At 30.9% G+C, this 27,024-nt stretch overlaps 3 protein-coding genes across 5 annotated transcripts in view; 1 reads left to right on the top strand and 2 right to left on the bottom strand.

The window, feature by feature from the left end:
- The window catches only part of LOC130647749 (leucine-rich repeat-containing protein 9-like), a 56,896-nt gene that overhangs the window by 7,901 nt on the left and 21,971 nt on the right, over nucleotides 1-27,024 (top strand). For all 3 annotated transcript variants that reach the window (XM_057453705.1, XM_057453706.1, XM_057453707.1), the window contains 8 exons: nucleotides 22,356-22,407; nucleotides 22,730-22,883; nucleotides 23,570-23,701; nucleotides 24,360-24,414; nucleotides 25,010-25,134; nucleotides 25,587-25,698; nucleotides 26,422-26,545; nucleotides 26,725-26,785. In XM_057453705.1, coding sequence (XP_057309688.1) covers nucleotides 22,356-22,407; nucleotides 22,730-22,883; nucleotides 23,570-23,701; nucleotides 24,360-24,414; nucleotides 25,010-25,134; nucleotides 25,587-25,698; nucleotides 26,422-26,545; nucleotides 26,725-26,785 — 815 coding nt within the window. The remainder of the gene's footprint in view (nucleotides 1-22,355; nucleotides 22,408-22,729; nucleotides 22,884-23,569; nucleotides 23,702-24,359; nucleotides 24,415-25,009; nucleotides 25,135-25,586; nucleotides 25,699-26,421; nucleotides 26,546-26,724; nucleotides 26,786-27,024) is intronic.
- LOC130647750 (uncharacterized) lies at nucleotides 4,603-7,916 on the bottom strand. Its single transcript, XM_057453708.1, has 2 exons — nucleotides 7,421-7,916; nucleotides 4,603-6,291 (listed from the first exon to the last, which is right to left on the bottom strand). The coding sequence occupies exons 1-2, from the start codon at nucleotides 7,527-7,529 to the stop codon at nucleotides 4,652-4,654; spliced, it is 1,749 nt and encodes a 582-aa protein (XP_057309691.1). The 5' UTR covers nucleotides 7,530-7,916; the 3' UTR covers nucleotides 4,603-4,651.
- On the bottom strand, nucleotides 8,442-10,001 carry LOC130647753 (substance-K receptor-like). Its single transcript, XM_057453712.1, has one exon. It carries the CDS (start codon nucleotides 9,606-9,608, stop codon nucleotides 8,658-8,660), a length of 951 nt encoding a protein of 316 aa, XP_057309695.1. The 5' UTR covers nucleotides 9,609-10,001; the 3' UTR covers nucleotides 8,442-8,657.

Raw genomic sequence — 27,024 nt, 5'->3', positions numbered from 1 at the left:
GCTGTGACTTTGTTTTTATTTTTATTCCAATGTTATTAATTATTATTTCCAATAATTCATAACGTACGTAAGACGTATCATTTTAGGGATCGTCCACAAATTTCGTCTAAATTCGGCTCATTTTAAATCGTCTTGTAAATTTGTTTTGTTCGTCTTAACTCTTTCATACGAGACGATTTTTTGTGATAACATTGTAGTGTCTTAACCGTCTTAATTCGTCTCATATCGTCTCCTGATAGTCACAAATTCGTCTCCGAATATCATATTTTAAAAACAAATTCGTCTCCGAATCGTCTCATTTCGTCTATGAATTTTCTTAATTCGTCTCAAATCGTCTCAATTCGTCTCTGCTATAATAAATTCGTCTCAAAAGTTGAAAAATATTTTCGAACACTTCCGTGAGTTTAACACGAAACTTTAAAAATCTTGGCCAGGAGACCCAGCGTGATTTTGTTCCGTGAAAAAGAAATTATTCCATTGTTCTAGCGGAACGGCAGTGGCATAGCCTAGTTAACTAAGCTTTCTTCTTCAGTTGATAAAATGAGTTTCTCTCAAACTAAAGCTTAGACGCGAACGAATGACTCAGCGGAAACCCCGAGTTTAAATCGAACAATGTGACTAATTGCTTACGAGGACATTTTAATTTATCTGTGAGTTGTTTACCAAGCTAGGTCAAATCTTACTTTGGTAAAAACTTTGTAGAATACTAATGTTTGTTAGGGTGAGTGAAACCACTCACTGGAATATTCGGGATGAAAAGGGCTTTCCCCGATAATAATCACGTGAGCAGAGAACAATAGAATTAGCCAATCAAAAAGCGCGGCCAGATTTTGGCCGCAGAAAAATCGTTTGAGACCCAGCGTAATTTTCCCACCTTAACTACTCCGATTTCCCGGTGGTAAGAAAAATTACGCTGGGTCTCCTGGCTAGCAGTGGCACAGCTACTGATTAACTTAAGCTACATTGTTTGTACTCGTTCGATTGTTGAATGTTACGGTCTGTATATTTATCAAACTTGGCAACATTTTATCACAGCAAACTTCGTCGTTCGAAGCTGGAACTATGTTGTGGAAAAGCGAAACAAATCTCACAAAAAATATTATTATTGGTCGTGACAGATGGAATCTTGAGTTATTTTCGATATTTACTGGTAAGTATATCTGAAACTGAATTTAGCCATAAATATTCTTTAAGATTAGGATTCTTTAAATATGTTGTTAGGAAGGAATATATAGATATTAAATATAGATAGTTAGATGCGAAACATAGCTCGTCTTTACTGGGAGATATATTCGAAATGGCTGGCGTTCCTCCGCAAACGTCACATCATCGAAAAACATTAAAATTAGCCAATCAAAAATCGCCGAAAATTTTCTTGAGGTAGAAAATAGCCTTAACATGGTATTCATTAACCAAACGAAACCAGTACACAGATCAGGGATAAAAGCAAAATTTATGTCAAGATGTTTGTTCTCAGGTGTATTTAGGTGTATTTAGGTGTATTCTGCCTGTAATGGTTCGTACATTTCAGTATATTAGCTCTTTTTAACTTAATACATTTAAATGTTATGTTGGGGAGCTAAGAGAAACCGTCCTTTTCGAATTTTTCAAGAAGAAAAATGTAACAATTTTTATCTTCTGCTCTGTGTTCGAATCGTGATTCATTCATTGGTTTCAGAGGGTCAGAGCACACGTGCGAGTGAGTTGTCGTTTTTTTTATCAGTTTGATTCTTTTTTTAAGTATGTTATGAGAAACATAAACATGCTGAACCTATACCCGAAGAAAAGTTAAAATAGGGAGTTAATAAATTTTAGATATTTCTATTAACTATGATAAATCATAGTTAGAAATATCTAAAATTTATTTTGTAAGACATTTTATTTTGTAAGGGAATAAAAAAAGTGCGAGAATAAAAAAGCGCGGAATAAATTAGAACAAATTCTTTTTCAAACAATATTAAAATAAAAACTTAAAATACGAAGACAAGTCAGAATAAGGAGCTAAAAAATTTTATCTGAAATTTCCACGGTTTTAGGAAATCAATCATCTCAACATTTTACGTTATGCACGTTTTTTTTATAAGAAACCAGTCCATAAATACGTAGCTAAATACGTATGCAAAAACACTTTTACTTTGACCTTTCTGTGCCTAAGGTTTTTTATAGAATGCGAGAAAAAAAAAGTTCGGAACGTGAGAATTGACCTAAATAATTTCGTCTATTTATTTTATCAATCCGTGGTGTCCCTTATTTTCTGACTTGCCTTTCGACATTTTGAGTTAATGATTTCATTTAAATTGTTTTTTATATTATTTTCAAATTCCTCCTTATGCTCCTTCCTGGCCTTCTGCAAAATTATTCCCATTCTTCGTGGTGACAACACGTTTTTATTTTTGCCACCATTCAACCTGCCACCTGCTAATTCGGCAAGGGTGAAACGCTTACCCAGCTCTTTTTTAATTAACGCGGAGCATGGGTTAATTTTGCGTAGCGGGTTTTTTTTACCAACGGGTGGTGTGGCTTGCGGAGTTGCGACTTGCGGCCGTGCTTCAACATGCGTGGTCTCCATGCCCATGTCATCATGTTCTGTGGGCAAGAAAAGTAGCGGATCAAAATTATTTTCCAGCATCTCAACATAACTATTCGGTGGCTGGGTAATTGTTGCTGGCAAGGGCAATGGTTCCTGGTAAATTTTATTTTTAGCCTCGTATAAGTTTCTTTTTTTCATGATGTAACTCTCAAGCACAGCAGTTCTTGCGCTTATAGCGTCTACTTTTGTGTCCAACTTCTGACACAGGCCCAGTATCAAATCAGTGTTTCTTTTTGTTTCGTGGATTACCTGTGCCAGATTGTTGGACTCAAAATCGATTTCATGGTCGGCAATGTTAAAATTTGGAATGTTTTGAACACAATCAGCAATGAAAGAGCTTGTGGAGACGGTAGCAGGATCATTTTTTAAAGTGGACACGATTGACGGTAATTCTGGTGTGATATTAAAAAGAAAATTTTCCGGAGTCAAAAGATTAATGGCTGGCGAAGTTTTAGAAGGTGAATGATCAGGCGATGTTTTGGATGGTAAATGGTCAGGCAAGGTTTTAGATAGTGAAAGGCCTGGCAAGGTTTTATACGGTGAAAGGCTTTTGACTGCTTTGGTTGCAAATACCAAGTCCAAGGATTTTAGTTGATCACTTGGTAGGTGGCTCTCATCCGTAATCTCTTTGCTAGAATCTGCTACGCTATCTTCCACATTACCTGTGGGCTCTTCTTCACTGGCTTCCTCTTCACTGGCTTCCTCCATGTATTCGTACATGACCGAGTTGCCGCATCGTGTGGTAACCTTCGCAAAAAGTAAGTTTTGGAAAGTTTAAAAACTGGATAAGTCTAAATAAACGGGCTTTGGGAGATATTCTTTACCGGATAAACCTTTTGCTTATTAAATATGTGTTTTTAGTCTGAAATTGTTCTTATTTTATTCTTATTTTCAACAAATATCAGCCTTATTGTTCTAATAAAAATTAAATAATTGTTTCTTAGTAATTCTAGAGTTGCAATATATCTTTAAAAAAAACATGTGTTGTCAAAATTATGCATCATTCACGCGATACAATGCAACGTCTTCTGTATGAAATCGAATTCGAACGTGATAAAAAAAAGAAAACATAGAAAACAAAAACCATTTTTGCATACACTTTTCTTAATGTGACTATGATATGACAAAAATAGAATCTATTTACCTTTGCGTTAAATTCATCGTTAACATCAACAATGAACTTTGTTTTTCGAACCCTGTCAAAAATAATATGACCCATTTGTAAATATTTAGGGTGCTTGTATAACGGGAAGTTTTTTGAATTGATGGCATTCCTTGATACCAACGACCGTTTTAGAATTGGCATCCTCACATTGTTTGTGTCAAGCCAACAGTCGTACGATTTTGCATAGCCTGTCCAAGTAACTTTCAGCCTCTCCCCACTATTCTCTACGACTACAGCATTAAGCCAATGCCTAGTTTCGGGATCTAAGGCTTGGACTGAGGACTTAACTTTGTACTCCATCTAAAAGGACGCGTAGATAGCTATTTGTATACACTCTACATAAATAAGTATTTCTGAAAGACGGACTGTCTCGCGTCCAAAAAATATAAGAATATTGCTTACTTTTTCTTTATATCGCTACCACGTAAAATTATAACTATAGCTAGCTTGCTAGCTAGTTTTTACTATATATCGACGACAATTAAGAACAAATCTTTCAGCAACGTATCCAAAAGAAAACTTTATTAATATTAAGAACTTTTCCAAAAAAATATTAAATAATGTATATCATATAGCTATAGCTAGTCTCCACTCTAAGCTAAAACCCTTGGTTTACACTGTTCGCGCCTTTTTATCGAAATAATCCTGCAATCTCGTCCCCAGATCTTTTTGCGCTTTGTCTTTTGGAAAACCGCTTGGAAAAAAACGCGGATAAAGGGCGTTTTTGGTCTATGACGCCATCGAAATTTTTCAGAAAAGTTGAATTCTGCGTTTTACTTTACATATAATATGGTGCCCAATAAATTATGCCAGATTCTTCATAACTTGAGATATTGAAAATGACCCCGAAATAAAAAAGGACTGGCCTTAAGTAGCCCGAGTAGCAAATATGTCCATTAATGGTCCATTAACCTCATGTGTCGGGTTTTGTCTGCTTCTGAAAAAAAAGCGTATCTGCAGCCATGATTGCAGACATCATATTTTGTTGTAAGGCAGGGCATGATGCGCGATGCACTAGAAATATTTCGGCATAGTTGTGACTGTACCATCTCGATGAGCGTTTTATAGTGACCTGCAAAAAAATCACTATGTTGTGGTGTTGGACACGTGCCTCCAAATTCTCTTATCACGTCTAAAAATTGGTTCTTCCGAAGTGGCAAGGATGAGCAATGGTCACAATCTGTGCTAGTACAACGTACAAACTCAATTTGATACGCTTTCCTCGTACAATGCTTCACGAAAAAGCGGTATTTCTGTTGTAGCTCTGTAAATTCAACAGATGATTTTATCGATTTTCTGGATGCAACACAAAATCTTTTGATAGTATCGTGCGCGCACTTGATATCCTTCAGCAACGGATTTGTAGATAGGAAGGTTTCTACTTTTATTGGAAAACCATCATATATTTTATTGTTCCAAAACTTTGAGCAAACCGTTGCAGCATTGTCGAGGACGTTTAACCATTTTTCAGAATCATTTGGATTAGGTGTTTTTCCATCAACCTCAACGGGAAGCGTTACTCCTACCAGCTGCTGGGTGAGGAAAGACCAACATCTTTCTATAGGATTAAAACGGGAGTGCCCCGGAGCGTAACATTGAACGATCAAACAATCTAAACGTAAATTCAACCACAAATAACCCAACGACATCAGGTTAACTACTGCTTTTGTTGACCAGTCGGGGCCTCCATCTGCAATTGCAACGACGTTATAAACATTTTTAATTTTTTTTTCTTGTTGCAAAAGATGAAGAAGATAGTTTACATGCATGACGTTGGTGGCTTCTACTAAACGTGAAGGATATAAATGTATGAAAAGCGGACCTTTACGGGACCATTTGATTTTGCTTCTACCAACTTTGTCCTTGGTTCTTTCTGATTTTAGGACCAGAAAACTGCTTCCTTCAGACAAAGACCTTTTTCTATTTATTTTTAAAGGCTGGCGGGTTGGAGATAATGAGCGTGATCTTGTTATTCTCACCTTTAATTGTTGATAACCTGCTGGGGTTAATTTACTATTCGGATAGGGGAAGTCGTGGTCATTGTAAATGGGAGCCTCATTTTCGATGTGATAACGTCGGATTTGCGCACGTCTACTCGTGGCGGGAATACCAACATCCACCTTGTTTTTGTTGTCAACTGACAAGGAGATTGTGTTTTCATTGCATAACTGCGCTAACTCATTAACCAAGTTAACTTGGGAGCAAGAAAAATGAAAATCTTCATGGATCTTTTTTTCTCCCGTGTTGCGCTTGGGCGGAACACGTGCATCAACCAACGATTTGTGACGCTTGCTCGAAGTGGTTTTTTTTCTCCTCGGTCTCATGAGGTAATGCACTGCGCTCTTACTCACATTTAACCCGAGCGTACTTTTTATGTGAGAGACAATATCTTTTAAGCTTACACCATTTGTGTACATAATACTGTCTCTGCGCCTCAAATGGGCCTCGGCCGAGTTCTGACTTATGTAGGATGCGATACATGGAACCAAGCCCGGATGTTGCTCGTGTAGCGCTGGTCTGCCTCGTTTTTTTGAAGCTAAAATAAGAAAAAGACTATTCTATAAATGCAAATAATGACGCGAGTGATTACTAAACAAGTTTATTAATGTTTATTTAGTAAAATCTGACTTGAGGCTGGCTATTCTTACTTTTGAGACTTTCAGTCTGTTTTATTCTTATTTTGTTCTTAATAGTAAGAACACGACTTCAGAATTTAGCCTCTATTTGTTCTTATTGATATATTTTTCCCAAAGTTTCTGAAATTTATGTATTTATATACATGAGATAATATGTTTAAGTCCAGCACAAAATATAAAAAATTCAAGCAAACAAAAAAAGATTACTGGAATACATTATTTTGTTCTTATAATCTGTGAAGGAATTCAGGTTGAGTACGTTTTTAATATGTTCTTAATTATTGGCAAAATCTCAGCCTCAACGCTCTTAAAAACGCAGTTTTTATAAAACAAATCGCGTATTGAATTGACAAAATTGAAGGCTAAAGGAAAAAAGTTTATCCATTTGATTTTTTTTTGTGATAGTTTACAAAAAATGATTCAAATCTTAATCCATGGGCACTAGGCTGCTCAACTGAGTGTCTAAACAAGCGGCTATCTAATTTGTCTGAAATCATTTTACGTAATGCAACCGCACGTCACACAGTTTTTTTGCGGAACATTATTTGCTTCTGACAAGCCGTTTCTGTCACATAAAATTGTTAATAATTTTTTTTTTGCAATGTGCAGCCCACCATAATCAATTGTATAAGTATAATTATACATTAAGTTAATATAACAGTGCAAGTTGACAAAAATAATAAAGCAAAAATAGTTTTTTTTCGTAATTTTCAGAAGCAATATCGCAACAAACTTCAATTGCTATTATTTACTTCTTATGCTCACACCGGCATGTGCGAAGAGAAAAGTTAAAATAGTGAGGTTTTTCGAATATTTGTGTGTTGTTGGTAAAAAAACAACAAATCTTTTAAAGATTTTGCATCATCGAGCTTTAAATTTACGAATAAAGAAAATATATAGTTTTATAATTATAGTAGTTTTTTTCTCATGACTACGGAAAAATCACAAGATAAATTGGGCAATTATATATTTTTTTGTTTTCAAGACCGTTGCTGAAAATTTTACGACGAGATAAAAATAAATATTTACCGCATTGTAAAATTTCGTTGATGTAATCTTCATTTTCATCATCGGACAAAGAATCGTCCGTAAACAACCAATCTAGGTCGCTGTCGCTATCTGAAATATCTGAATACATTAAAACCACTTTAAAAAACACTAGCTTTTTAAATAAATTTTCGTGTTTAAGAAACCCTGTCGTCTTAGTTCGTCTCAATTCGTCTCCGTGATTTTACCGCAGCGTCTTAATTCGTCTCAATTCGTCTCCGTGATTTTACCGCAGCGTCTTAATTCGTCTCAATTCGTCTCCGTGATTTTACCGCAGCGTCTCAATTCGTCTCAATTCGTCTTAAAATATTTTGTTCCACTTTTTTTATTCTGAGACGAATTGACAAAATATCGTCTCCTGATATTTATGAGACGATTTTTAAATCGTCTCAATTTCAATTAAGAACAAAACGAGACGAATTTTTTTTAACTTTTTCGTCTTATAGCGTCTCGTTAATGGGACGAAATTTGTGGACGATCCCTTAGAGTCTGTAATTTTTTTGCCGTTGTAGCATTTCGTATTACATCACAACTATCACAAAAATTAAATTAAAATTGCTATCACCCTAATTTTTAGATTCCCATAGTTGAATTGATAACAGTGTTTCCAAAACTGAAGTGGCAATCATGTTTACATGTATTTAGAAAAAATAATTAAATTAAAAATATTTTTTGGGGCAGTCAGAAATGTGCGAATGTTTTTAGAGAGTAATGTTTAAGCATTCATTTGTCCAAAATAGTAGTTACTGTTTGTTCTTACAATTGGAAAGCCAAATTTATTTATTCATTTAATTATACATCACCATTTATTACTGCTACAAATATTAATGGTCAAAAATAATTCATGTTTGATCTTTAAGATAGGGTAGGAGTGTGTAAAATGTAAATACCTAATTGACTTTTACTATATTTTTTTTTTACTTTATGAAACATGGCCTAAGCATTTCTCAAAAGATACGTCAAGCATAATTGTTGTAATGCAAAAACTAATAAAAACACAATGTTGCTTTTTAAATGCTTAATTACAATTTTGTTTAAACTATTAATAATAAACATTATTTACAACATTATTACAATTAAATCGCATTTTGCTTGCATTAAGCTCAAATTGAGTGTTCTGAATGTTTTTGAAGTATCTTGTGCATCAATTCTGCACTTACATTTTTTTAATAAAAATTAAATTCTGATAATTTTGCTCTGGTCTTCTTGACATGTTTGTTTATTTTTCATGTGCTTCACTACTTTGAGTTTTTGGCGTTGAATACTTTCTGTGTGGGATGCGCAAAACCTTTCTAATTTCTGATTTGAGTTCGTGATTCATCATGCAATAGATAATCGGATCCGCTATGCTGTTAAAAAATACAATGAACACAGCTATACGTCCAAACAATTTTACATCTTGATCGTAAAACTTCAAAAAATCAACAATTATGATGGGTGTCCAGAAGATTATGAAGGACAGTACCATAACTAAGCATATATAAAATGACTTGAGTTTTTGTTGTTGCAAACTTTCCTTTTGCAAATTTACTCCAGTTTTATTCGGGACTTCTATTATTGTTTTCGATATCTCTTTAATTTGCTTCCTTACAATGTTATACACAATTCCATTTGATATTGCCAGAGTGAAAAAGGACACAATAGTTAAAGTAAATGTTACTATATCTGCAGAAACTCTTGGATGTTCGCACGCTATGGAAATAGGAATGTAGCTCAACGAGACAAGCCATATTATGACTAAAACAAGTATACCATGTTTTGTTGATACTTTTATGTATTTAAATGGATATTTAATCGCTGCAAGTCTGTCTATTGTTACTAACATTAAGTTTAAAAATAGTGATATTACGATTGATGTAATACAGTCCAAAGCATGGTTTTGAATTCTCTCTTTCATATTTGAAACGTTTACGATTTCATTTTCGTTATACATCATCGTAAAACCGAAGATTAAATCAAATATGCCGAAGATGAGATGCACAAATAACAAGCTGCAGAGAAATTTGTTGCTGAGTTTTTTACGCAACTTTTGACGAATGAGAATTAAAATGATTGCAAATGAATTTAAAATAATTATTACAGATCCTTGGATTGTATATGCCAATTTCCAAGCATCCTTGTTGGCGTCATCACTGTTATTTTTCTGTTCAGTTTCGTTTGAGGTGTTCATTTCGATATCTTCTCTGGAATGTTTTCTTCTGCTAATGTTATCTCTTCCTTTTTCCGTGATCTGCTATGTTTTTCTGTCTTTTTATTTTCAATTTACAAAAATTTTCTTCTGTTATTGCATTAATAACAATTTTTATTATTTACTGTTGTACCATATGTATCGTCTTAGCTGGGATTATTTTTTTCATCCCCTTTTTTTTAACCCTTTAGTTTACGTCTAAATAAAATAAACAAATAAATTATACATACACAAATAAATAATACCTTAGTTTACTACAAAACAATTAATTTGATTGACAGACTCCTATCGATGTTAACATCTAGAATATACTGGTTACATAAATGTGCTTTTGTTCTAGACATCTTACAAATCTTTAATGTCTAACAGACATATATTTCTGTTCCTTCTATGATTGATGATGCAAAAACAAGAGGTACTGTTTAAACTGTTTAAAAGTCTGGCTTTGTGAAAACATTTCTGTATTTATTATTATGAAAAAGAAACAGCAACACGGAAACTAAACCCTAATATAGAAACTACAAAACTAATAGAAGTAAAAGAGAAAGTTTTTTTTGTTATTTTACTGCTCCTTTTTTTCTTTGTGTTCATATGTTCTCTTATTGTTTCTATGTGTTTAAATTGTTAAGAGACTGGCTTAATAATGAAGGAAGTGAAACCACAAATTTCCTTATCAACTTAATTCCTTGTTCAAAGGAGAAAATTATAAAGTGTAATTATTATCCCTTAATGCTTAACTAGACTAAAAACTACAAAACAGATTAGAGTAGTTGTTATAACCAAAACTAATTATAATTAAATGAAAAATTATCCCTGTTGAAAGAAAACATTTCTGTTATTGTAATAAAATTAAAATATAATTTGGCTTATATTTCAATTTTTAACATAGTTTCAATTAACAATTATCATCTTTTTATTATCAATTTAATAAATTTAGAACTTCCTATATATATATATATATATATATTCCTATATATACTATACAAGAAATGATACTCTTAATGCAGCTATTTTTCTTAGTATGACTATTACTGTTTTGGTTGTCATGCCAACATGTATTTCTGTTTAATGTTGTCTTACCATGTGTGTCTAAATAGATATGGTTTTTGAATAGCTTTAAAAGTTATTGTTAAATTATTAAGGTACATCAATGTACGCATTAATTGAGAATTTCTAAACCATTTAGTTTTTTTAAACACTGTAACTACTGAATTTCAAACCTTGTCTTATAATCTTGATTGAAAAGCTTTTTTTGTATTTGAAGTGTACTGTTAACCTTGATTTCAGACTTTCATTATCACTTTTATTTTATTTAATAATGAAGTTTTTTGTGACTATTCTTGAGACATTTTTAAGTCAAACTAGGAAGTATTATTTTTTTACAGTAGACAATTTTAAAGAATGATAATAGAAACTTTTATAGTTTAACTATGTGCTATATTGCTGTAGTTCAAATAAAAATGTTGTTTACTTAAGGCACAAAGATACAGACAAAAAATACCCCCAAAAATAAAATACAATAAAATAAAGTTAAATAAAAACAAAAAACCTGCATTTCAACAATAAGGTGTAAAAAGTAAATACTGTTTTGAAATTCACTATGCTTATTTAACTAATTTCCTTTCAACTGAAGGTCTCCATAGAACCAATCAGTTCAAGTGATGTTCGAAATGTCTTCTCAATTAGGATTATATCTTCTGTATTCAATTCAATTAACATGACACTCAACAAAATGCATTTTTAAAAAAAGCTTTACAATTAACTGACATCCATAAACTAGCTCTATCAATCTAATACCCTACAAAGAAGTTCATAAAAGAATAATCTGCTAAAATCACCTCTGTGCTGTTCTTTAAATCATATTGTCATAATATTTTTTATTGTGGCATGTCTTAAGTGACCTGTGGTTAGTGGTATTTAAATGGTGTGGGAACACGTGTTTAATCTAAGGTCAATGGCACTCCTCTGTTTTATCAGTGATGAGACCGGATAAAATTTAATGTTCAGCTAGCTTTATGAGAGCTCTATAGCAATAAATTAGATCGTGACTTGTGTAGATGTAGGTTAACTTTGACAGTCTTTTGACGTCAGGACCTAGGTGCCTAGAGATAACTTCATACAGCTTTTCTTCACCTACATAATTTGAGAAATAATTGCATAATTTTCGAATTTGGAAAGACAACAAGATTCTATCATATGTTTTTTATTAGAAATGAAAGCTAATAGTTTTAAAACAATGGAGGAGAAGAAGCAATATTTGGATATATCAAATTCATAAATAATAATATCAACAAAAGTTTTTACTAGAAAGATCTGTTAGATAGTCAAAAATGACAAAAAAGTTACTCAACCACTGACCTATGGTCTTGTATAAAAAAATGATGTTAACATGATCTGTCGTGATATAAACTCAAACTTATTTAATGATTGTGTGGGCAGGCACATGTTAATTAATTTAATTTATTTAATTTATGTAAAACGGGTGGATTGATAAAGTTTGTACAAGTATGCCATAAAATTCGTTTTATCGCTTGTATTTTTGACTCAGCAAAAGATGTCACGATTTTATTTAGACACTCAACTTGCACTCTTAGTAACTACTCTCATGTATTGATTAATTGATTAAGTTTCTGCAATTGTATTGAGTACAGTAATTTTCTTTTTTGAACAGTCATCTAAATCTTAACTTTTCTTAAATTAGCTTTTCTATTGTTAGTGTAAAATGTATCAACAAACTTTATCGAGACAAATAAAATTTCAGAATATCCCATTTGCCCCACCTTTTTTTTCTCTTTCTGATCACCCTGAACCATATTAACCTCGGTGATGTCATCAAACTTGCTTAATAGAATGACCTCTTGTAATATATTTGACATTACCACGTCACATCATGGTCAAATCATGATTTTAGTCAGAATTTCACTTACTTCTCACTGGAGTCACGGTGCCAGCAGCTTGTTTGCTAACTGTATTTTTGTTGTACTTAAACCAAAAATATGTTTGACTGATCGGATAGTTTTCAATGATTCCTTTGAATTCCAAGAACAGCATGCATTATTCATGCTGTGCTGTCTGCTATCTGATAAGCAATGACTAATCTTTTAGCTTTTATATAAAAAGAAAATAGCAAGAAGGACTTTATTTTTTTTATTTTTGCAACTCATGCAAAACAACCAGGAGCGAAGGAAGTGCTATTTTTAAAATGCAAAATAGGAATTAACACAACAAGATATAAATTGAATGACTCGGCTGTTTAAAATTATTAAATCAAATTAAAATTAAAAAAAAAACAATCACCTGATTAAAAAAGTATTTGTCAATTTTTTTTTAAATAACCACTAAGTTACAACTTGTCAATTGTACTTTTAATTTTCGTCAAGTTATAATTAGATTAACTCTCTTTGTCTCTTTAATATACAAGAATACAATAGAACATGGTAGATTTCCAATCTAAATCTGAAAGGAGGGTGGACAATTAATAACGAGTTAGAAGAATTTGAGGTTTATAAAACACTAGAGTATATTATAACATAATATATAGCATAACTAACATTTAATTGTGTCACTGGGTGTTGAGTATGCACTTCGAGAAAGTCAAATACCTCTTTTGATTGCCAACTTATCAACTAAATCAACAACACCGTGATCTCCAAAGTGTTATGATGTTCTTCTCCATTTCTTTCTTACCTTTTTATATTTTGTTTCTAACATTAATAACAAGACTTCATTTTAGCCTGCTAGAATAATGTAACTTAATAAAAGTTTATTCGAATGATTTTGTGGTAAAAATTCTTTGCACATAAAATCTGACAGATTCTAATTTGAGAAACAATAAATTTTTCTTTTTGCTAAAAATTTGTTGAATTCGTTTATTTTTGTTGAATCAAGAAATTATATACTGTAAAATATGTAAAACTAAGTAGTCTTTTATAAATCAATTTTAAATATTCCTTTTTGGTCAAATCTTTGAAATTGTAAACTGAATAGTTCCTTGAAGAATGCCTTGAACTCAATTGGCTGCTAAAATTCTACTTTTGCAGTCACAAAAAAGCAAACAGCTTTTGAAGTTCACTTAACACATTACACAACATTCCAACTTATGTATTTTTCAGATCAAGCTCCCATGGTAGTTGGAAATTAAAGAGATTTTACTATGCTGATGTCAGCAAAATTTAGGATTGTTTTCGACTTTAGATATGCGTAGTACGAAAAAGCTTAATTGCTTGCTAGCAGATGTTTTTAAATTTAGCACCATTTTTAACAATATTTTGTATATGCATTTGGTTCAAGAATTAATAGGTTGTCAAATTCTGTTTTCCTTAGACTGCAAAATAGGGTAAAAAATTATCTTATTGTGGTCTATAAGTTTTGTATGATCTACTAAAAAATCGTCATTGAGAGTAAGTAAGAGAAAAACCGGTATTCTTTCATGATATTGGAATTTTTTATTGGAATTTACCTACCATAATAATAATAATGTTCCATGAGACTATACTTGTCAAGATCTAAGTCGGTATTTTTGCCTGTATTTTAATGATTTGAAAATATTTTATGAAATTTTTAAAATAATTATTTTCCACTGATGCAGTATATTTACCTTTTGCAATGAGTCTTAGTGTCTCTATTTCAATTTTTTGTTTTTGTGTTTTTTCGATTCTTTTATTGGTGTTCAGACTGTGTATTGCGTTGTCGTTTAGAAAGATTTTTTATTGTAGCATTTAGTTCTTTGTTCATTGTTGAGTAAATAATAGGTGATGTGATATCATCAAAGTATGCGATAAGAATTACAATGTATATAAAACACTTTGTCTGCACTTGAATTAGTAGCATGATGTTAAAAATTAGTAGTGGTGTTAGAAATACGATAAACGATGCGATCAACATGAAACACATTTTGAATGATTTCTTTCCTTGGTGCAACCTATAATGTTTTTTTGATGCGGCAGAGTCAATTAAAGTTTCTGAAATCTTTTTAATTTGTTTTCTAACAATATCAAACACAATGGCATTCGTCATCACCAATGCTAAAAACGCGACTATTAATAAAATCATTCTCACAATTGCTCCAGTATACCGCTTTTCTATTAACAGTGACAATGGCATATAACCCAACCCAAGTAGCCATGCCCCGAGTATTATGCAAATACCGTTTTTGGTTGTGAAGTTCTGATATCTGTATGGATATTTTATACATATAAATCGGTCCATCGTCACAATTAGGAGATTTAAGAGACGTGCAATAACCATTGATGTAATATGATCTATGTCGGCTTCAAACTGTGCAATATTTGTTATTACCATACTAAATATACCAATCAATAAATGGACAAATAAGAAGCTGCATAGAAATTTATGACATAATTTTCTTCTTAGCTTCCTATGTTTTAAGATAACAATGATTACGAATGTGTTAAGTATGATGATTATTAAACCTTGAATTTTAAATATGATTTCCCAAATCTTTTTATCATTTTCTTCTTTGTCCATATTTTTTCTGTTGTAGTGTTTGTATGTCATGCGTTGGAGTGCTTTAGCTTAGTTTACCTGACATCAACTTTGTATGCAAATAAATTTTGCAGCCTATAAAACAGAAGTTACCATCTGCTTAATTATCATTATATGAAGACACAACATTTTATAAATAAATTAATCAGGTAAACAAATTCAACTGAGCAAACACAACAAAGAATTATTAGCATTTTGTAAGATCTCTTTGTTTTCTCTTGTTCAGTCTGTTTGGTCAATCTGTTGGTTGGAACATTATTTTATTATTCACTATTGGTTAAATTGCAATAAAGCCAAATAGACAAAATAACTATACAGGAAAGAATAATCTGGTAACTTTTTGTATTTTCTATAATCCAAAAAATGTTGTGACAAATAGTCACACTTGTCAAAATCTAACTGGTTTTATCAAGAAGGCACTGAGTCAGTATTTTTGCCTCTATTTTAATGATTTGAAAATATTTTATGAAATTTTTAAAATAATTAATTTCCACTGATGCAGTATATATATCTTTTGCAATGAGTCTTAGTGTTTCTATTTCAATTTTTTGTTTTTGTGTTTTTTCGATTCTTTTATTGGTGGTCAGACTGTGTATTGCGTTGTCGTTTAGAAAGATTTTTTATTGTAGCATTTAGTTCTTTGTTCATTGTTGAGTAAATAATAGGTGATGTGATATCATCAAAGTATGCGATAAGAATTACAATGTATATAAAACACTTCGTCTGCACTTGAATTAGTAGCGTGATGTTAAAAATTAGTAGTGGTGTTAGAAATACGATAAACGATGCGATCAACATGAAACACATTTTGAATGATTTCTTTCCTTGGTGCAACCTATAATGTTTTTTTGATGCGGCAGAGTCAATTAAAGTTTCTGAAATCTTTTTAATTTGTTTTCTAACAATATCAAACACAATGGCATTCGTCATCACCAATGCTAAAAACGCGACTATTAATAAAATCATTCTCACAATTGCTCCAGTATACCGCTTTTCTATTAACAGTGACAATGGCATATAACCCAACCCAAGTAGCCAGGCCCCGAGTATTATGCAAATACCATTTTTGGTTGTGAAGTTCTGATATCTGTATGGATATTTAATACATATGAATCGGTCCATCGTCACAATTAGGAGATTTAAGAGACGTGCAATAACCATTGATGTAATATGATCTATGTCGGTTTCAAACTGTGCAATATTTGTTATTACCATACTAAATATACCAATCAATAAATGGACAAATAAGAAGCTGCATAGAAATATATGACATAATTTTCTTCTTAGCTTCCTATGTTTTAAGATAACAATGATTACGAATGTGTTAAGTATGATGATTATTAAACCTTGAATTTTAAATATGATTTCCCAAATCTTTTTATCATTTTCTTCTTTGTCCATACTTTTTCCGTTGTAGTGTTTGTATGTTTCATGCGTTGGAGTGCTTTAGCTTAGTTTACCTGACATCAACTTTGTATGCAAATAAATTTTGCAGCCTATAAAACAGAAGTTACCATCTGCTTAATTATCATTATATGAAGACACAACATTTTATAAATAAATTATTCAGGTAAACAAATTCAACTGAGCAAACACAACAAAGAATTATTAGCATTTTGTAAGATCTCTTTGTTTTGGTCAATCTGTTGGTTGGAACATTATTTTATTATTCACTATTGGTTAAATTGCAATAAAGCCAAATAGACAAAATAACTATACAGGAAAGAATAATCTGGTAACTTTTTGTATTTTCTATAATCCAAAAAATGTTGTGACAAATAGTCAGAACCTTTTTTTTGGTTGACTAAACTTGGCAATACAGGCCAAAAACTGACTCAAACCTAACATCAACTTTAATATTAACTCGACAATATCATAACAAGCCTAAAAGTGATTTACATCAACTTTAACGTGAATTAGAGATCTTTTTCTGCTTTTAACCATTTTTAATTCCTTCATTCTTTAATTTATCAATACCCATATAAGTGTAAATAGAAAAAAAACGTTTTGTGTTTTTTAATAAGTTTTAATAAGATGGGTTTATCTCATGTGTATGATGCTAATTAGATTGATGGAGTGTTGTTTATTGGGAGCTTAAATTTTATATCTAATTATAAATAAGCTAGTTAAACGTAAAGATGTTGCATGGACCATAAACTTTTCCATATTCTCTACAAATCGAACACAGGAAATGTGTATGAAGCCTAATACGAAGCCTGAGGGTTAATACTTTTTTCTTTTTTAAAAAAACCTCTACTTCGGTTTTTGTGTCACAGTTGTCTTGTGGAAATGTGGAATTTCACATTACATTTTCTTTTAATTTCTTAAAGTAAATACAGATCTTGAAAGCTCAAGTTCTGAAGTATAACAAATCATTATCCAAGTCATATCAAGTCTAAATGTTAAATGCATATTAAGGTATGACACTTAATTTTAGAAAAGAAAATTGAGCCCACTTTCTCTAAAACATTCCAAATGTAATAAAGCATCAGGATTTTTTGTGCTGTTACTGTACATAGTACAGTTTTAAAATAATTTTTTACGATAGTGATAGTGGGTAATTTTTTGTTGTCTCTACATTTATTTAATTTTATATTTTTATTTCAGACAATTATTATTATTTTAGGTTTTTCGTTTTATTCAATGAAAATAAAAAACATTAATTGTTCAGACAATAAAAATACTCTGTTAATGTCCTTACTTTTACTATCCGTTTTTTGAATGACCATTGATTCCATATATTTTAAAAACTATGAAATTCTTCCTGTCCAGCATGAGGGATGAAGGTTATTGAATTCAAAATACAAAATCTCTAAAAGTGGAGACAATTATTGCCAGAAAAACTATGAAATTATTAGGTTTGTTTAGAAACCTGAACATATATTTTTTAACATTTTTAAGAAAAATAACAAAATATATTGTTCTTCCAATTATTTTCCTTATCTTGCGAAAAATATTCAATATTCTTATTATTTTCACTTTTTTTAAATTCTTGTTTTGCTGCAAAAAATAAGTAATAGTCATCATGTTACATACAATTATTGATTATGTTACTCCCTACGAAACAATCCACTAGGCAGATAAACAGGTGAAGGAGCAACAAAACGACAGGCATGTGCCCAACCCCTTTTTGTCAAGAAAAAAAAACTTTGATTTCAGATTATCTCCATTTTATAGTATATTCCTTTTTTATGTACTTTCAATTTTCAATGCAAAACTTGCAAAATATACATTAGCTGCTGTTATACTCCTTTTTGTAAATAGAAAACTATCTGAACCCATGGCGGCTCCCAGTTACAGCTTTTGTTGTCTACGGTTTGAAACACTGACTAGGTAACGTGTCATTTTGATGAACAATAGATAAGTTATTAGTGTTTAAAAACTTTTTGATGACGTCTGCAACCCATAAATTCCTAAGGGAATGAGTTCACTGTGCTTTAAGAACTAATGTCCAATAAGTGGTCCTTTGTTACTTATTCAGGAGAAAACATCAGCTGTTTTCAAGATGATTGACCTAAAAGTTATAAGTGCAGTGCAGTGGTTTCACTTAAAATTTATGTCCATCTTTAATATTGGTGTCAATGTATTTGTTTTGCAGGTTGAGAATTGTGAAACTGGTTTAATATTTTGAATCACACAAGGACTAAGCATATAATTACATTGGATATGTAGCAATATTTGTGTATTTTCATATCTGCACTCTCAAATGTAATGAGATGACTTCACTAACTTTAAAAAATACACTATATTATAGGTCTAAAAAAACACTTAGGAAAGCAAAGAGTGATATTGCGGAAGCCCTAAAAAGCACTATGAAATAATGAAAAAATTAAAGATTCCATACCACCACAGAAGCATGGACAATAATCGAATGTTATCCTTGTGTCTTATAACTCCTCATCACAAATTAATTTGATTCTTTGTACATTAACTTTTTCTCAACTGTTTTAACTCTTTTAAAATGGATTTATATAAATACTTGACATTTTTATTGGATTCTTTTATGTTGGCATAGTTATAAAGAATGAAAAAAAAATTAAAAGGAATAACAACGCAGCTTGTGTTGGAATTATATTTCTATTTGCCTATTTGAAAAACGTTTGGATAAAAAATCTTGTGATTTGATTTTACGAATAGAATAAAATCAAAGCATTTCTAAAAATGAAGTTTTAAACTGTAAATAATTTCTATAAAATGTAAGTACGATTCGAAATTTAAAATATTTAAATCCTTTTTATTTTTGCAGAAGAACATTAGATATAAGTCATGTATTTTTAAATTGTTATATCCCGTAATTTTTTACATAATATTATAACACCATCTGTTTAATCAGATAAATATGAGTTTAGTGACTATTTGTGTTAACACTGTTCTCAATTGACTGAAAGGTAGAAAACACAAAAAACAAAATAAATAAAATGTTGTTTTTTCAACCCTTTTAAATTTCTGTAAATAACGTTAGATTAAAATGTCAGCTTCAAAGTATAGTGTACTTTTTATATACTTCCAACGTTCTTTCAATTCAAGGGATTTCAAAAATTTTTGTAAGATGTATACCTATATTTATACTACAAAAAAATAAAAAATTGGAGAAGCATCCTTTAAGTATTTCATGTGATATCAACACCTGATTTGTAGGGGTTGCAGGCAGAGTATAATTTTTATCCTGAAATGGATGTTGCCAGGACATGCAAAGTTTTGTTTCATTGAACATCCATCCTAAGTAAGTTTTCTTCTCAACACCCTAATAATGTAGGGTTAACCTTATTTGGTATGGGCTTTTTTGACCCTTGTAAGTATTAGGAAAGGGGGGGGGGGCATAAAGTGCACGCAGGCTGTAACTTTTGTTCTGTTTGGTTTTAAGTGACGAAACTTTGCACAAAGAAGCATCAATATATTGTGATTTAGTTAGTGACAAAATATTTGGGTTGACATGTTGTCACAGGAACACAATGAGACAATGGTCAAAGAAAATGTCTTTCTTGGAAATTCTCGTTTTTTTATCTTTTTTAAAACTATTTACAGTACTAGCCATTAAAAAGGTAATATAAGGATGTAAGATATTATTACAAACATATACAGGTGTTATAAAAACAAAGGATTTCTCTAAGGAGAAAATGGAAATCGATCAGAATTTAAATCTTCAATAAATTTTTTTAAAAAAAGCAATATTTGAGAACTTTAGTGTTAGCAGCTGTCATGGATGAAAACTTGATATATTTATTAGAACTTATGGTAGTAACTACTCAATCAGGACAATTTGGATTGACATGTGACTAAATTACCTATGACGTCATCATGTGACAATAGAAATAGAGAAATAGAAAAATACAAATATTCTGGTCTGTGAATTACCAATATTCCGGTCTGCAAATTACACAGTATGGATGTCAATATTGTGTGATGACTTTTTATCACTATCACATACATAATCACATATTTATACAACTGGTTAGTTTGGAAAACATTTATTTTTAGAACTACAGCAAAAGTTGATATGACCACCTGTCAATAAAGGACAAAATGACATTGGCAAAACAATGTTTGGAAATATTTTTTTTTATTTTCTGAAAGTCCATTAAAAGTTAGGAAAAGTCACAAAATTTCAAGGAATTTTATCCAGTATGAGAGTTTCAAAATGCCGCGGGCACTTTATGCCTCCCCCATACTATATAGGGTTACGAATGTCAAAATGGCAACGAAAAGAATGGCATGTAGCTCACTGTAAGTAGCCATGACCGAAGTATTAGGCAAAGACTGATTTTTGTTGTGATTTTTTGATATCTGTATGAATATTTAATGCATATAACTTGATCTGTTGCCGCAATTAAAATTTTAGAACTTGTACAATAATTAGCAGTGTGATTTGATCTATACCATCGTCAAATTATTTCTTTGATTATACTTATTTCACAAATGGAGAAATGGGGGGATAACACACAACAGACAAACCTATGCCTCCATTTCCTTGGTAGCTTTTTACATGTTAGAATATTGAAAAAGACTACACTATGTAGTATAATCCATAATCCATTTTGGCATTTATAATTTTGCATGGTATTAATTAGATAAGGAGTACATGTTTCTTTTTAAGGCATAACGTTTATAAGCATTTTTAAGCTTATTGCTCAGCCATGGTGAATCTTTCTTAGTGTGTTTTTACTTGTGTTATGGGTATTATGATTAGATAGTGTTTTTTTTTTACCTTTAGTTATGTCACTGTTCTGTTAAAGCTAAAAACCAAACAACTTTGGTTTTTAATTTGTGTCTCCATTAAGCATAACCTAAGCATACTCTAAGCTTGATTGTGTTTTTGCATGAGCATCAGCTGTGAATATGAGTTAATGTTTGCTTAAAAGAAGAATTCCTATTTATCTTCATAATGCATGTTTCATTTTTTTTGAAATGCTTTTTTTCCTATCTAGTATGATATTTCTTTTAACTTTAACTGTGTTAAGAGAAACAATATGGGAATTTCTAACTTCTAGATATTGTTTAATTTACGAAGTTTTGTTGTTTAAATTGAAGTCTTTGTGGAAGTAAGCTTTAATACATGGAGAATTATAATTGACTCCAAGGAAATTAAGCTGAAGATTAAAAAGAATTATATTTAATGTTTTAAAAAGAAAGAAACAAGAGATGAGTGAAAATATGTAATTTGGGTTGAGTTAAGAATGAATAATTATTATGTTAATTGTTTATATTACTTATGCATTGCATTCTTAGTTTGTATGCTGGCTGATCTTTGTGTTGAAAGCTAAAAAACTTAATTGAATACTTAATGCAGACTTTAATTCGTTTATGTTCTCATTATAATTTTTTAGAATCAATATGTTTTTTTAAGTTGTGTTTTTAAGGATCCCAAGTCTAAAAACAAAATATATTCTTGAGATTCTAAAATATTTATACTTATAGCTTCTGATATACATAAGTTTTTTCGATCATTTTTTTTTACATTGCAGTTCATGAACAAACATAATTTTTATTTTATTTTATTTTATTTTATTTTATTTTATTTTATTTTATTTTATTTTATTTTATTTTATTTTATTTTATTTTATTTTAGCTGCATAGTCAGCTAACTAATTTTTTCTTATAATTAAAAAACGATTTATAAAGCCCTTCTTGTGCACGTCTTAAAGTTTATCAAATGTTTGTGTAAACTTGCTTTTTTTGGACATCACATATATTTGTGTTACATTATATGGCAAATATTTTTCCTAGATTGAACGTGAAATTGACGATATTGAGCATAATGTTACTCCGAAACAAAAAGGTGAATACAAATTTTAATTTGTTCCATTAAAAAATAAATTGTTGAGTCATGATTATTTAGTTTAGTTTTTTGCGGTGTTAGGAATCATTGAAGCAACACTGACCTGTAAAATTGAGTATACCCACTATTTAAGCAAATTATAATAAGACAGAAAAATTTCCCCTTGATTGAATAAACATTAGTATGTTCACTTAAATAAATTATATACTGGTTTTATTTTATTTTTATTTCTTATGATAAAATGATGATAAAAAACTAATCACAACTATTATGACAATATCAAACCAGTGAAATTTGAAATAACATAATTTATTCTCTTTAGTTGAAAACAGAGATGGTCCTGTTGATAAAGATGGAGATGAAGAACCAAATCAATCTGACGACACAACATCTCAGTCTTCCCCTAGGGATTTACTGATAAGCAAATTAAATAAATTGACAGAAAGAATTAAGTATTGGGAAACCAAACATGAAAAGTAAGTTTTTTATAGGCAAGTGCAATTTTTTAGCTTGAGGTTTTAATAAAATTTCACAAAAATAGCACCTGGATTTCTTTTTGGAGAATATTTACATAATACCCACCTAGGCAGAAGAGCTGTAGAGATTTTCTTAATGACGATGGTGGTTAAGGAGATGTGGACATTTTTGAGATTTTTTGATTACGTCATCAACTCGTCCAGTTCAAATGACCTGAAGTTTTCTACATAAGAGAAGTTTTCAAGTTGTTTGGCCTCAAAAAAGAAGTGCCATACAAAAATTTCCCAAATGTTAATATTATCATTGACGTCAAATTTATCAATGTTAATGCAATGATATTGTGCATTTAACATTGCAGAACTAGTTTGGAAATTTGAGTTACTCAAAGGCTTTTTGTGTATTACATTGACATTATATTAGAAAATGGTTTTAGGATTTTGTCTTTATAGGAACTTTTATGAATTATACAACATTTGAAGCGGGTATAAGGGCTTTAAATATACACCGATAATTTGGTAGGGCAGCAAATGTGATGTCGCATTGCAAAAAGTAAAAACAGAAACATAGTTACAAACAGAATGCATAATGTTGCATCAGCGCCTGTGATTCCAATTCTTTAGGGCCACTATATTTTCTACCAATAATTAGAACAGTGTATTATACACTATCTTTATCATAACAACAGGCTAAATCTGAGCTTTAAAGAAGTTTGTAAACAAGCTGAAAAATGGAAAAAAAATTCAATCAATCATTTACAACTGGAATTTGCTTTTGGCGGCAACATTCGGTTTGAAGAAGGAAGCACTGCTGATTTATGGTAAGATAACTGCTTGGAATGTATTTATATTTAAGTTTGTTTTTAGACACTAAAGTATTTTGTTTGTAGATGTTTTTAGCAATCTTTAAGTATTTCTTTTGGCCTGTTATTAATATTGCTAACACCAATCTTTTCAACTAATTAGTTGGGACTTGAGATATTCTTGTTAAGGGTTTCGTAAATGATATGGCGAATTAAAAGAGATATAAATTTATATCACCTTTTTATTCGTGAAATTTCAAGGTATTATTTTGTGTTTTATGCCTAAAGCACAAACATTTTTTTGACCAGACATGTTTTTTAAGAACTGAGCTGTTGATGGATAAAGCACTGCCTATTTTGGAAAACATTGTGCATTTCCTAATTAAATTAAAATATGCCAGCATTTGCTAATGTGACTTTTTCCATATCACTCATCCTGACTGTTATATTGCAAGGCTAAAAATGTTTTTTAACTTTATTGTTATTTTTCTGTTTTTAAAAGTAAAAAACAGCATATAACACATCTTTCATGGTACCATTTATTTGCCAACGTAAAGATAATTTGAGTTAAAAAGGTTTGAGTTGAAAAATCACTAATTCTTCTGAGATTTGGCGTACATATAGGTGTTACAATTTAGTTTTTTTGTGGAGGTAAAGGTTGCAACTTTTTTTTTAGGTACAAATCATGTCAAGATTTGGTGTTATCAAGATTCACCTGTTTTGAATACAAAGTTAGTGTTTCATGTCTGTTCGGCAGGTTCCCGTTATGATACTACTGACATTCTTAAATTTCTACTTTTTTTAAGAAAGTTATTGCTAAAAAGTTGTATTCATAAATACAAGAAATCTCAGAGAAATAAAAAAAAATTTTTTGTTTTTGTTTTTCTACTATGGTGGGCAAATTAGTTCAAATTAAATTTGCAGACACTATTGAGAAAAACTTGTGGTTACTAATGAGAATTGCACCACACAATAAATTTTCTTAAAAAACAACCTGTGTTTTGTTATTTTCACAACTTCTGAAATGGACAATCAGTTTAAGAATTAATATTGTATAATAACGTTAACTTTCCAAGTGAACTTGAATCAACAACCACTTACTTGTTCCACCAACTACCATTAATTCGATGGTATCTTGCTAGCACATGCAGTTGGATGAACTAGTTCCACCACCTTAGATTCTCTTTTTTCGTTAACATACAGCTAAATTCACACTGAAATAAAAGACTGTGCAGCACATTTTGACTATAACAGCCGCAAAATAACATAATAATAATTATTTTTTCTTCAAACTAAATTTTACTCACGGTTTATTTATTTTTCTAGGAGCTAAAAGTTACAGGAATTAAAGTTCACAGCATAACAAAAATTCAGAATAACTTATCGAAAATGAAGTTTGATTTAGCGCTAGACAATCTTGCTGATGCAGACCCAGCCTGCAATATTTACAAGTACGTAAAACAGTTTTCAAAGCTTTTCAATCTATTTTTAGCTTTTCTAGTCCACTCCAGCACTTGGCAATCACTGACGCAAATAAAAGCAGGCAAAAAAAGTTTCATGTTGGGATTTTTTGCTGACAAGTTGACTGGACTCACTTTCAACCTAAAAAGTGTGATACCAGATAGATGGAATTATTTTAACCATGTTATTTTTGACTACGTCTAAGCCAAAAGCAGGAGACACGGATTTTTATAAGGCAGGAAAAAGGGTGGGCAAAATTTTGTATGCAATGAATTTTTAAGGCTAGGGATTTATTAGTATGTTGAAGATACTACATGCTTGAATTAATAGCTTTTAAATTAGTGCACTGTGTACATCAGTATAGAAATATTATATTTGATGATGATATAATTAAAAATGATATATTTATCAGCTAAGTGGCGTTTTGGTTTTATAATTTTAGAGACACAAAGGGTCGACGTGTCATGGATTATTTATTTTTGAAATTTGATTCAAAGATTCCATTCTCAAAGTCAGAAGTTTTAAAAATCATGGAAAATGGTTTTAACAGCCAGGTAAGAAAATACAAAAGCTAATATTTGATTTTTTGTAGATATATTTATGTTTAACGTTATTTTTGTATCCGTTAAATATGAGTCAGAATTTATTGAAAATATTCGGAACTACAAACGAACATTAATTCCTTAACTTGAGCGTGTTTTTTGTTGGAAAAATTTTCAGATCACAACACTAAAGCGTCTCGAAAATACTATGCTGAGATTAAATATAAAAATTCTTATTTTCCTATTGTTTTTTTGCAAAATGGTGTTTGGCTATTTCTCAAAATAGTAAAACAGTATCCCATGACCAATGCTCTGCTGCCAAGAGGCTGCAAAAGCTCTACTTTGGCAGATGTGCCAAGCGAGTGAGGAACGTTAAAAAAGCGCTGATCGCAGTTCCTGTATTGTCCGCATTATGGAAATATTAATGTGACATCCCGCCAAGATCTAGAAAATCGAGAAAATAGGTTATGCTGGACACAGCAAGAATTATCACAGTTTGAGGTTATTAATTCAAGCAAATAACCTAAGATGCTAAATCCTAAATCCGTGGCAAATATTTACTAGTGAATTTTGACAAGTTCAAGTGAGTGGGTCTAATATGAAAAGGTCGTAAATTATTGCTTGTGGGTATGATCTTTAAAATTAAGCATTTATTTCAAAAAATGTTTGAACATGATTGTAGTAAATAAATTAAAAAAATATTTCCATGACATTACATTAATCTTCTCTTTTTAGAGGAGTGGGCATGGAACTGTACAGTTAACTAATAGTATATACATAAGTGATAAACATCGTATCAAATATCGAATGTTGAAGAAGAAAGATCTTGATAATGTTGACAAATGCGTGTTTCGATTTGGTAAGATTGGGGCAGTTATTTCTCCTTCTTAATCATTTTTTATAGAAATATTGATGACAAATGTGGTTTAAACACATAATGTTATATAATTTGTATAAGATGTTTAGTCTCCATTGTTTGACCATTAATAAGATACTGTGAAGCTTATTCAACTTTTCACATTCTAACTCTCTTTGCAGGCCAGTTGTTGATTTGCAAAGTTTATCTTGGGAAATCATGTACATATAACAAAGACAAAAGGTATGTCTTATTCAATGCCATAGTAGCTGTGTGATACTTCTTTTCTCTTGATAAGATGGAGTTATTAATTTTAAATTTTTAAAACAAGAAATAAGGTAATTTTTAACTTAAAAAAAGAAAACATGAAGTTCTGTGCTGTATTTCTATAGTGTAAAGTAATTTCTTGTTATAAATACGCCTGACCTCACTAACTTTCGAAATTTAGTCTTCACTCTTTGCCTTGTTCCTGTCAAGTAATC

This window comes from Hydractinia symbiolongicarpus, chromosome 6 (genome assembly GCF_029227915.1).
Source record: "Hydractinia symbiolongicarpus strain clone_291-10 chromosome 6, HSymV2.1, whole genome shotgun sequence".
NCBI lineage: Eukaryota > Metazoa > Cnidaria > Hydrozoa > Anthoathecata > Hydractiniidae > Hydractinia > Hydractinia symbiolongicarpus.
Note: the sequence above shows the minus strand (reverse complement) of the source record. Positions and strands in the feature narration are given on the sequence as shown.

What these genes read in the sequence shown, in the direction of transcription:
- LOC130647750 (XM_057453708.1), bottom strand. Translation starts at nt 7,529, where the DNA reads ATGTATTCAGATATTTCAGATAGCGACAGCGACCTAGATTGGTTGTTT. An exon ending in CAACGAAATTTTACAATGCG is followed by an intron (nt 6,292 to 7,420) that starts GTAAATATTTAT and finishes TTCTTATTTTAG; the next exon opens with CTTCAAAAAAACGAGGCAGA.
- LOC130647753 (XM_057453712.1), bottom strand. Translation starts at nt 9,608, where the DNA reads ATGAACACCTCAAACGAAACTGAACAGAAAAATAACAGTGATGACGCC.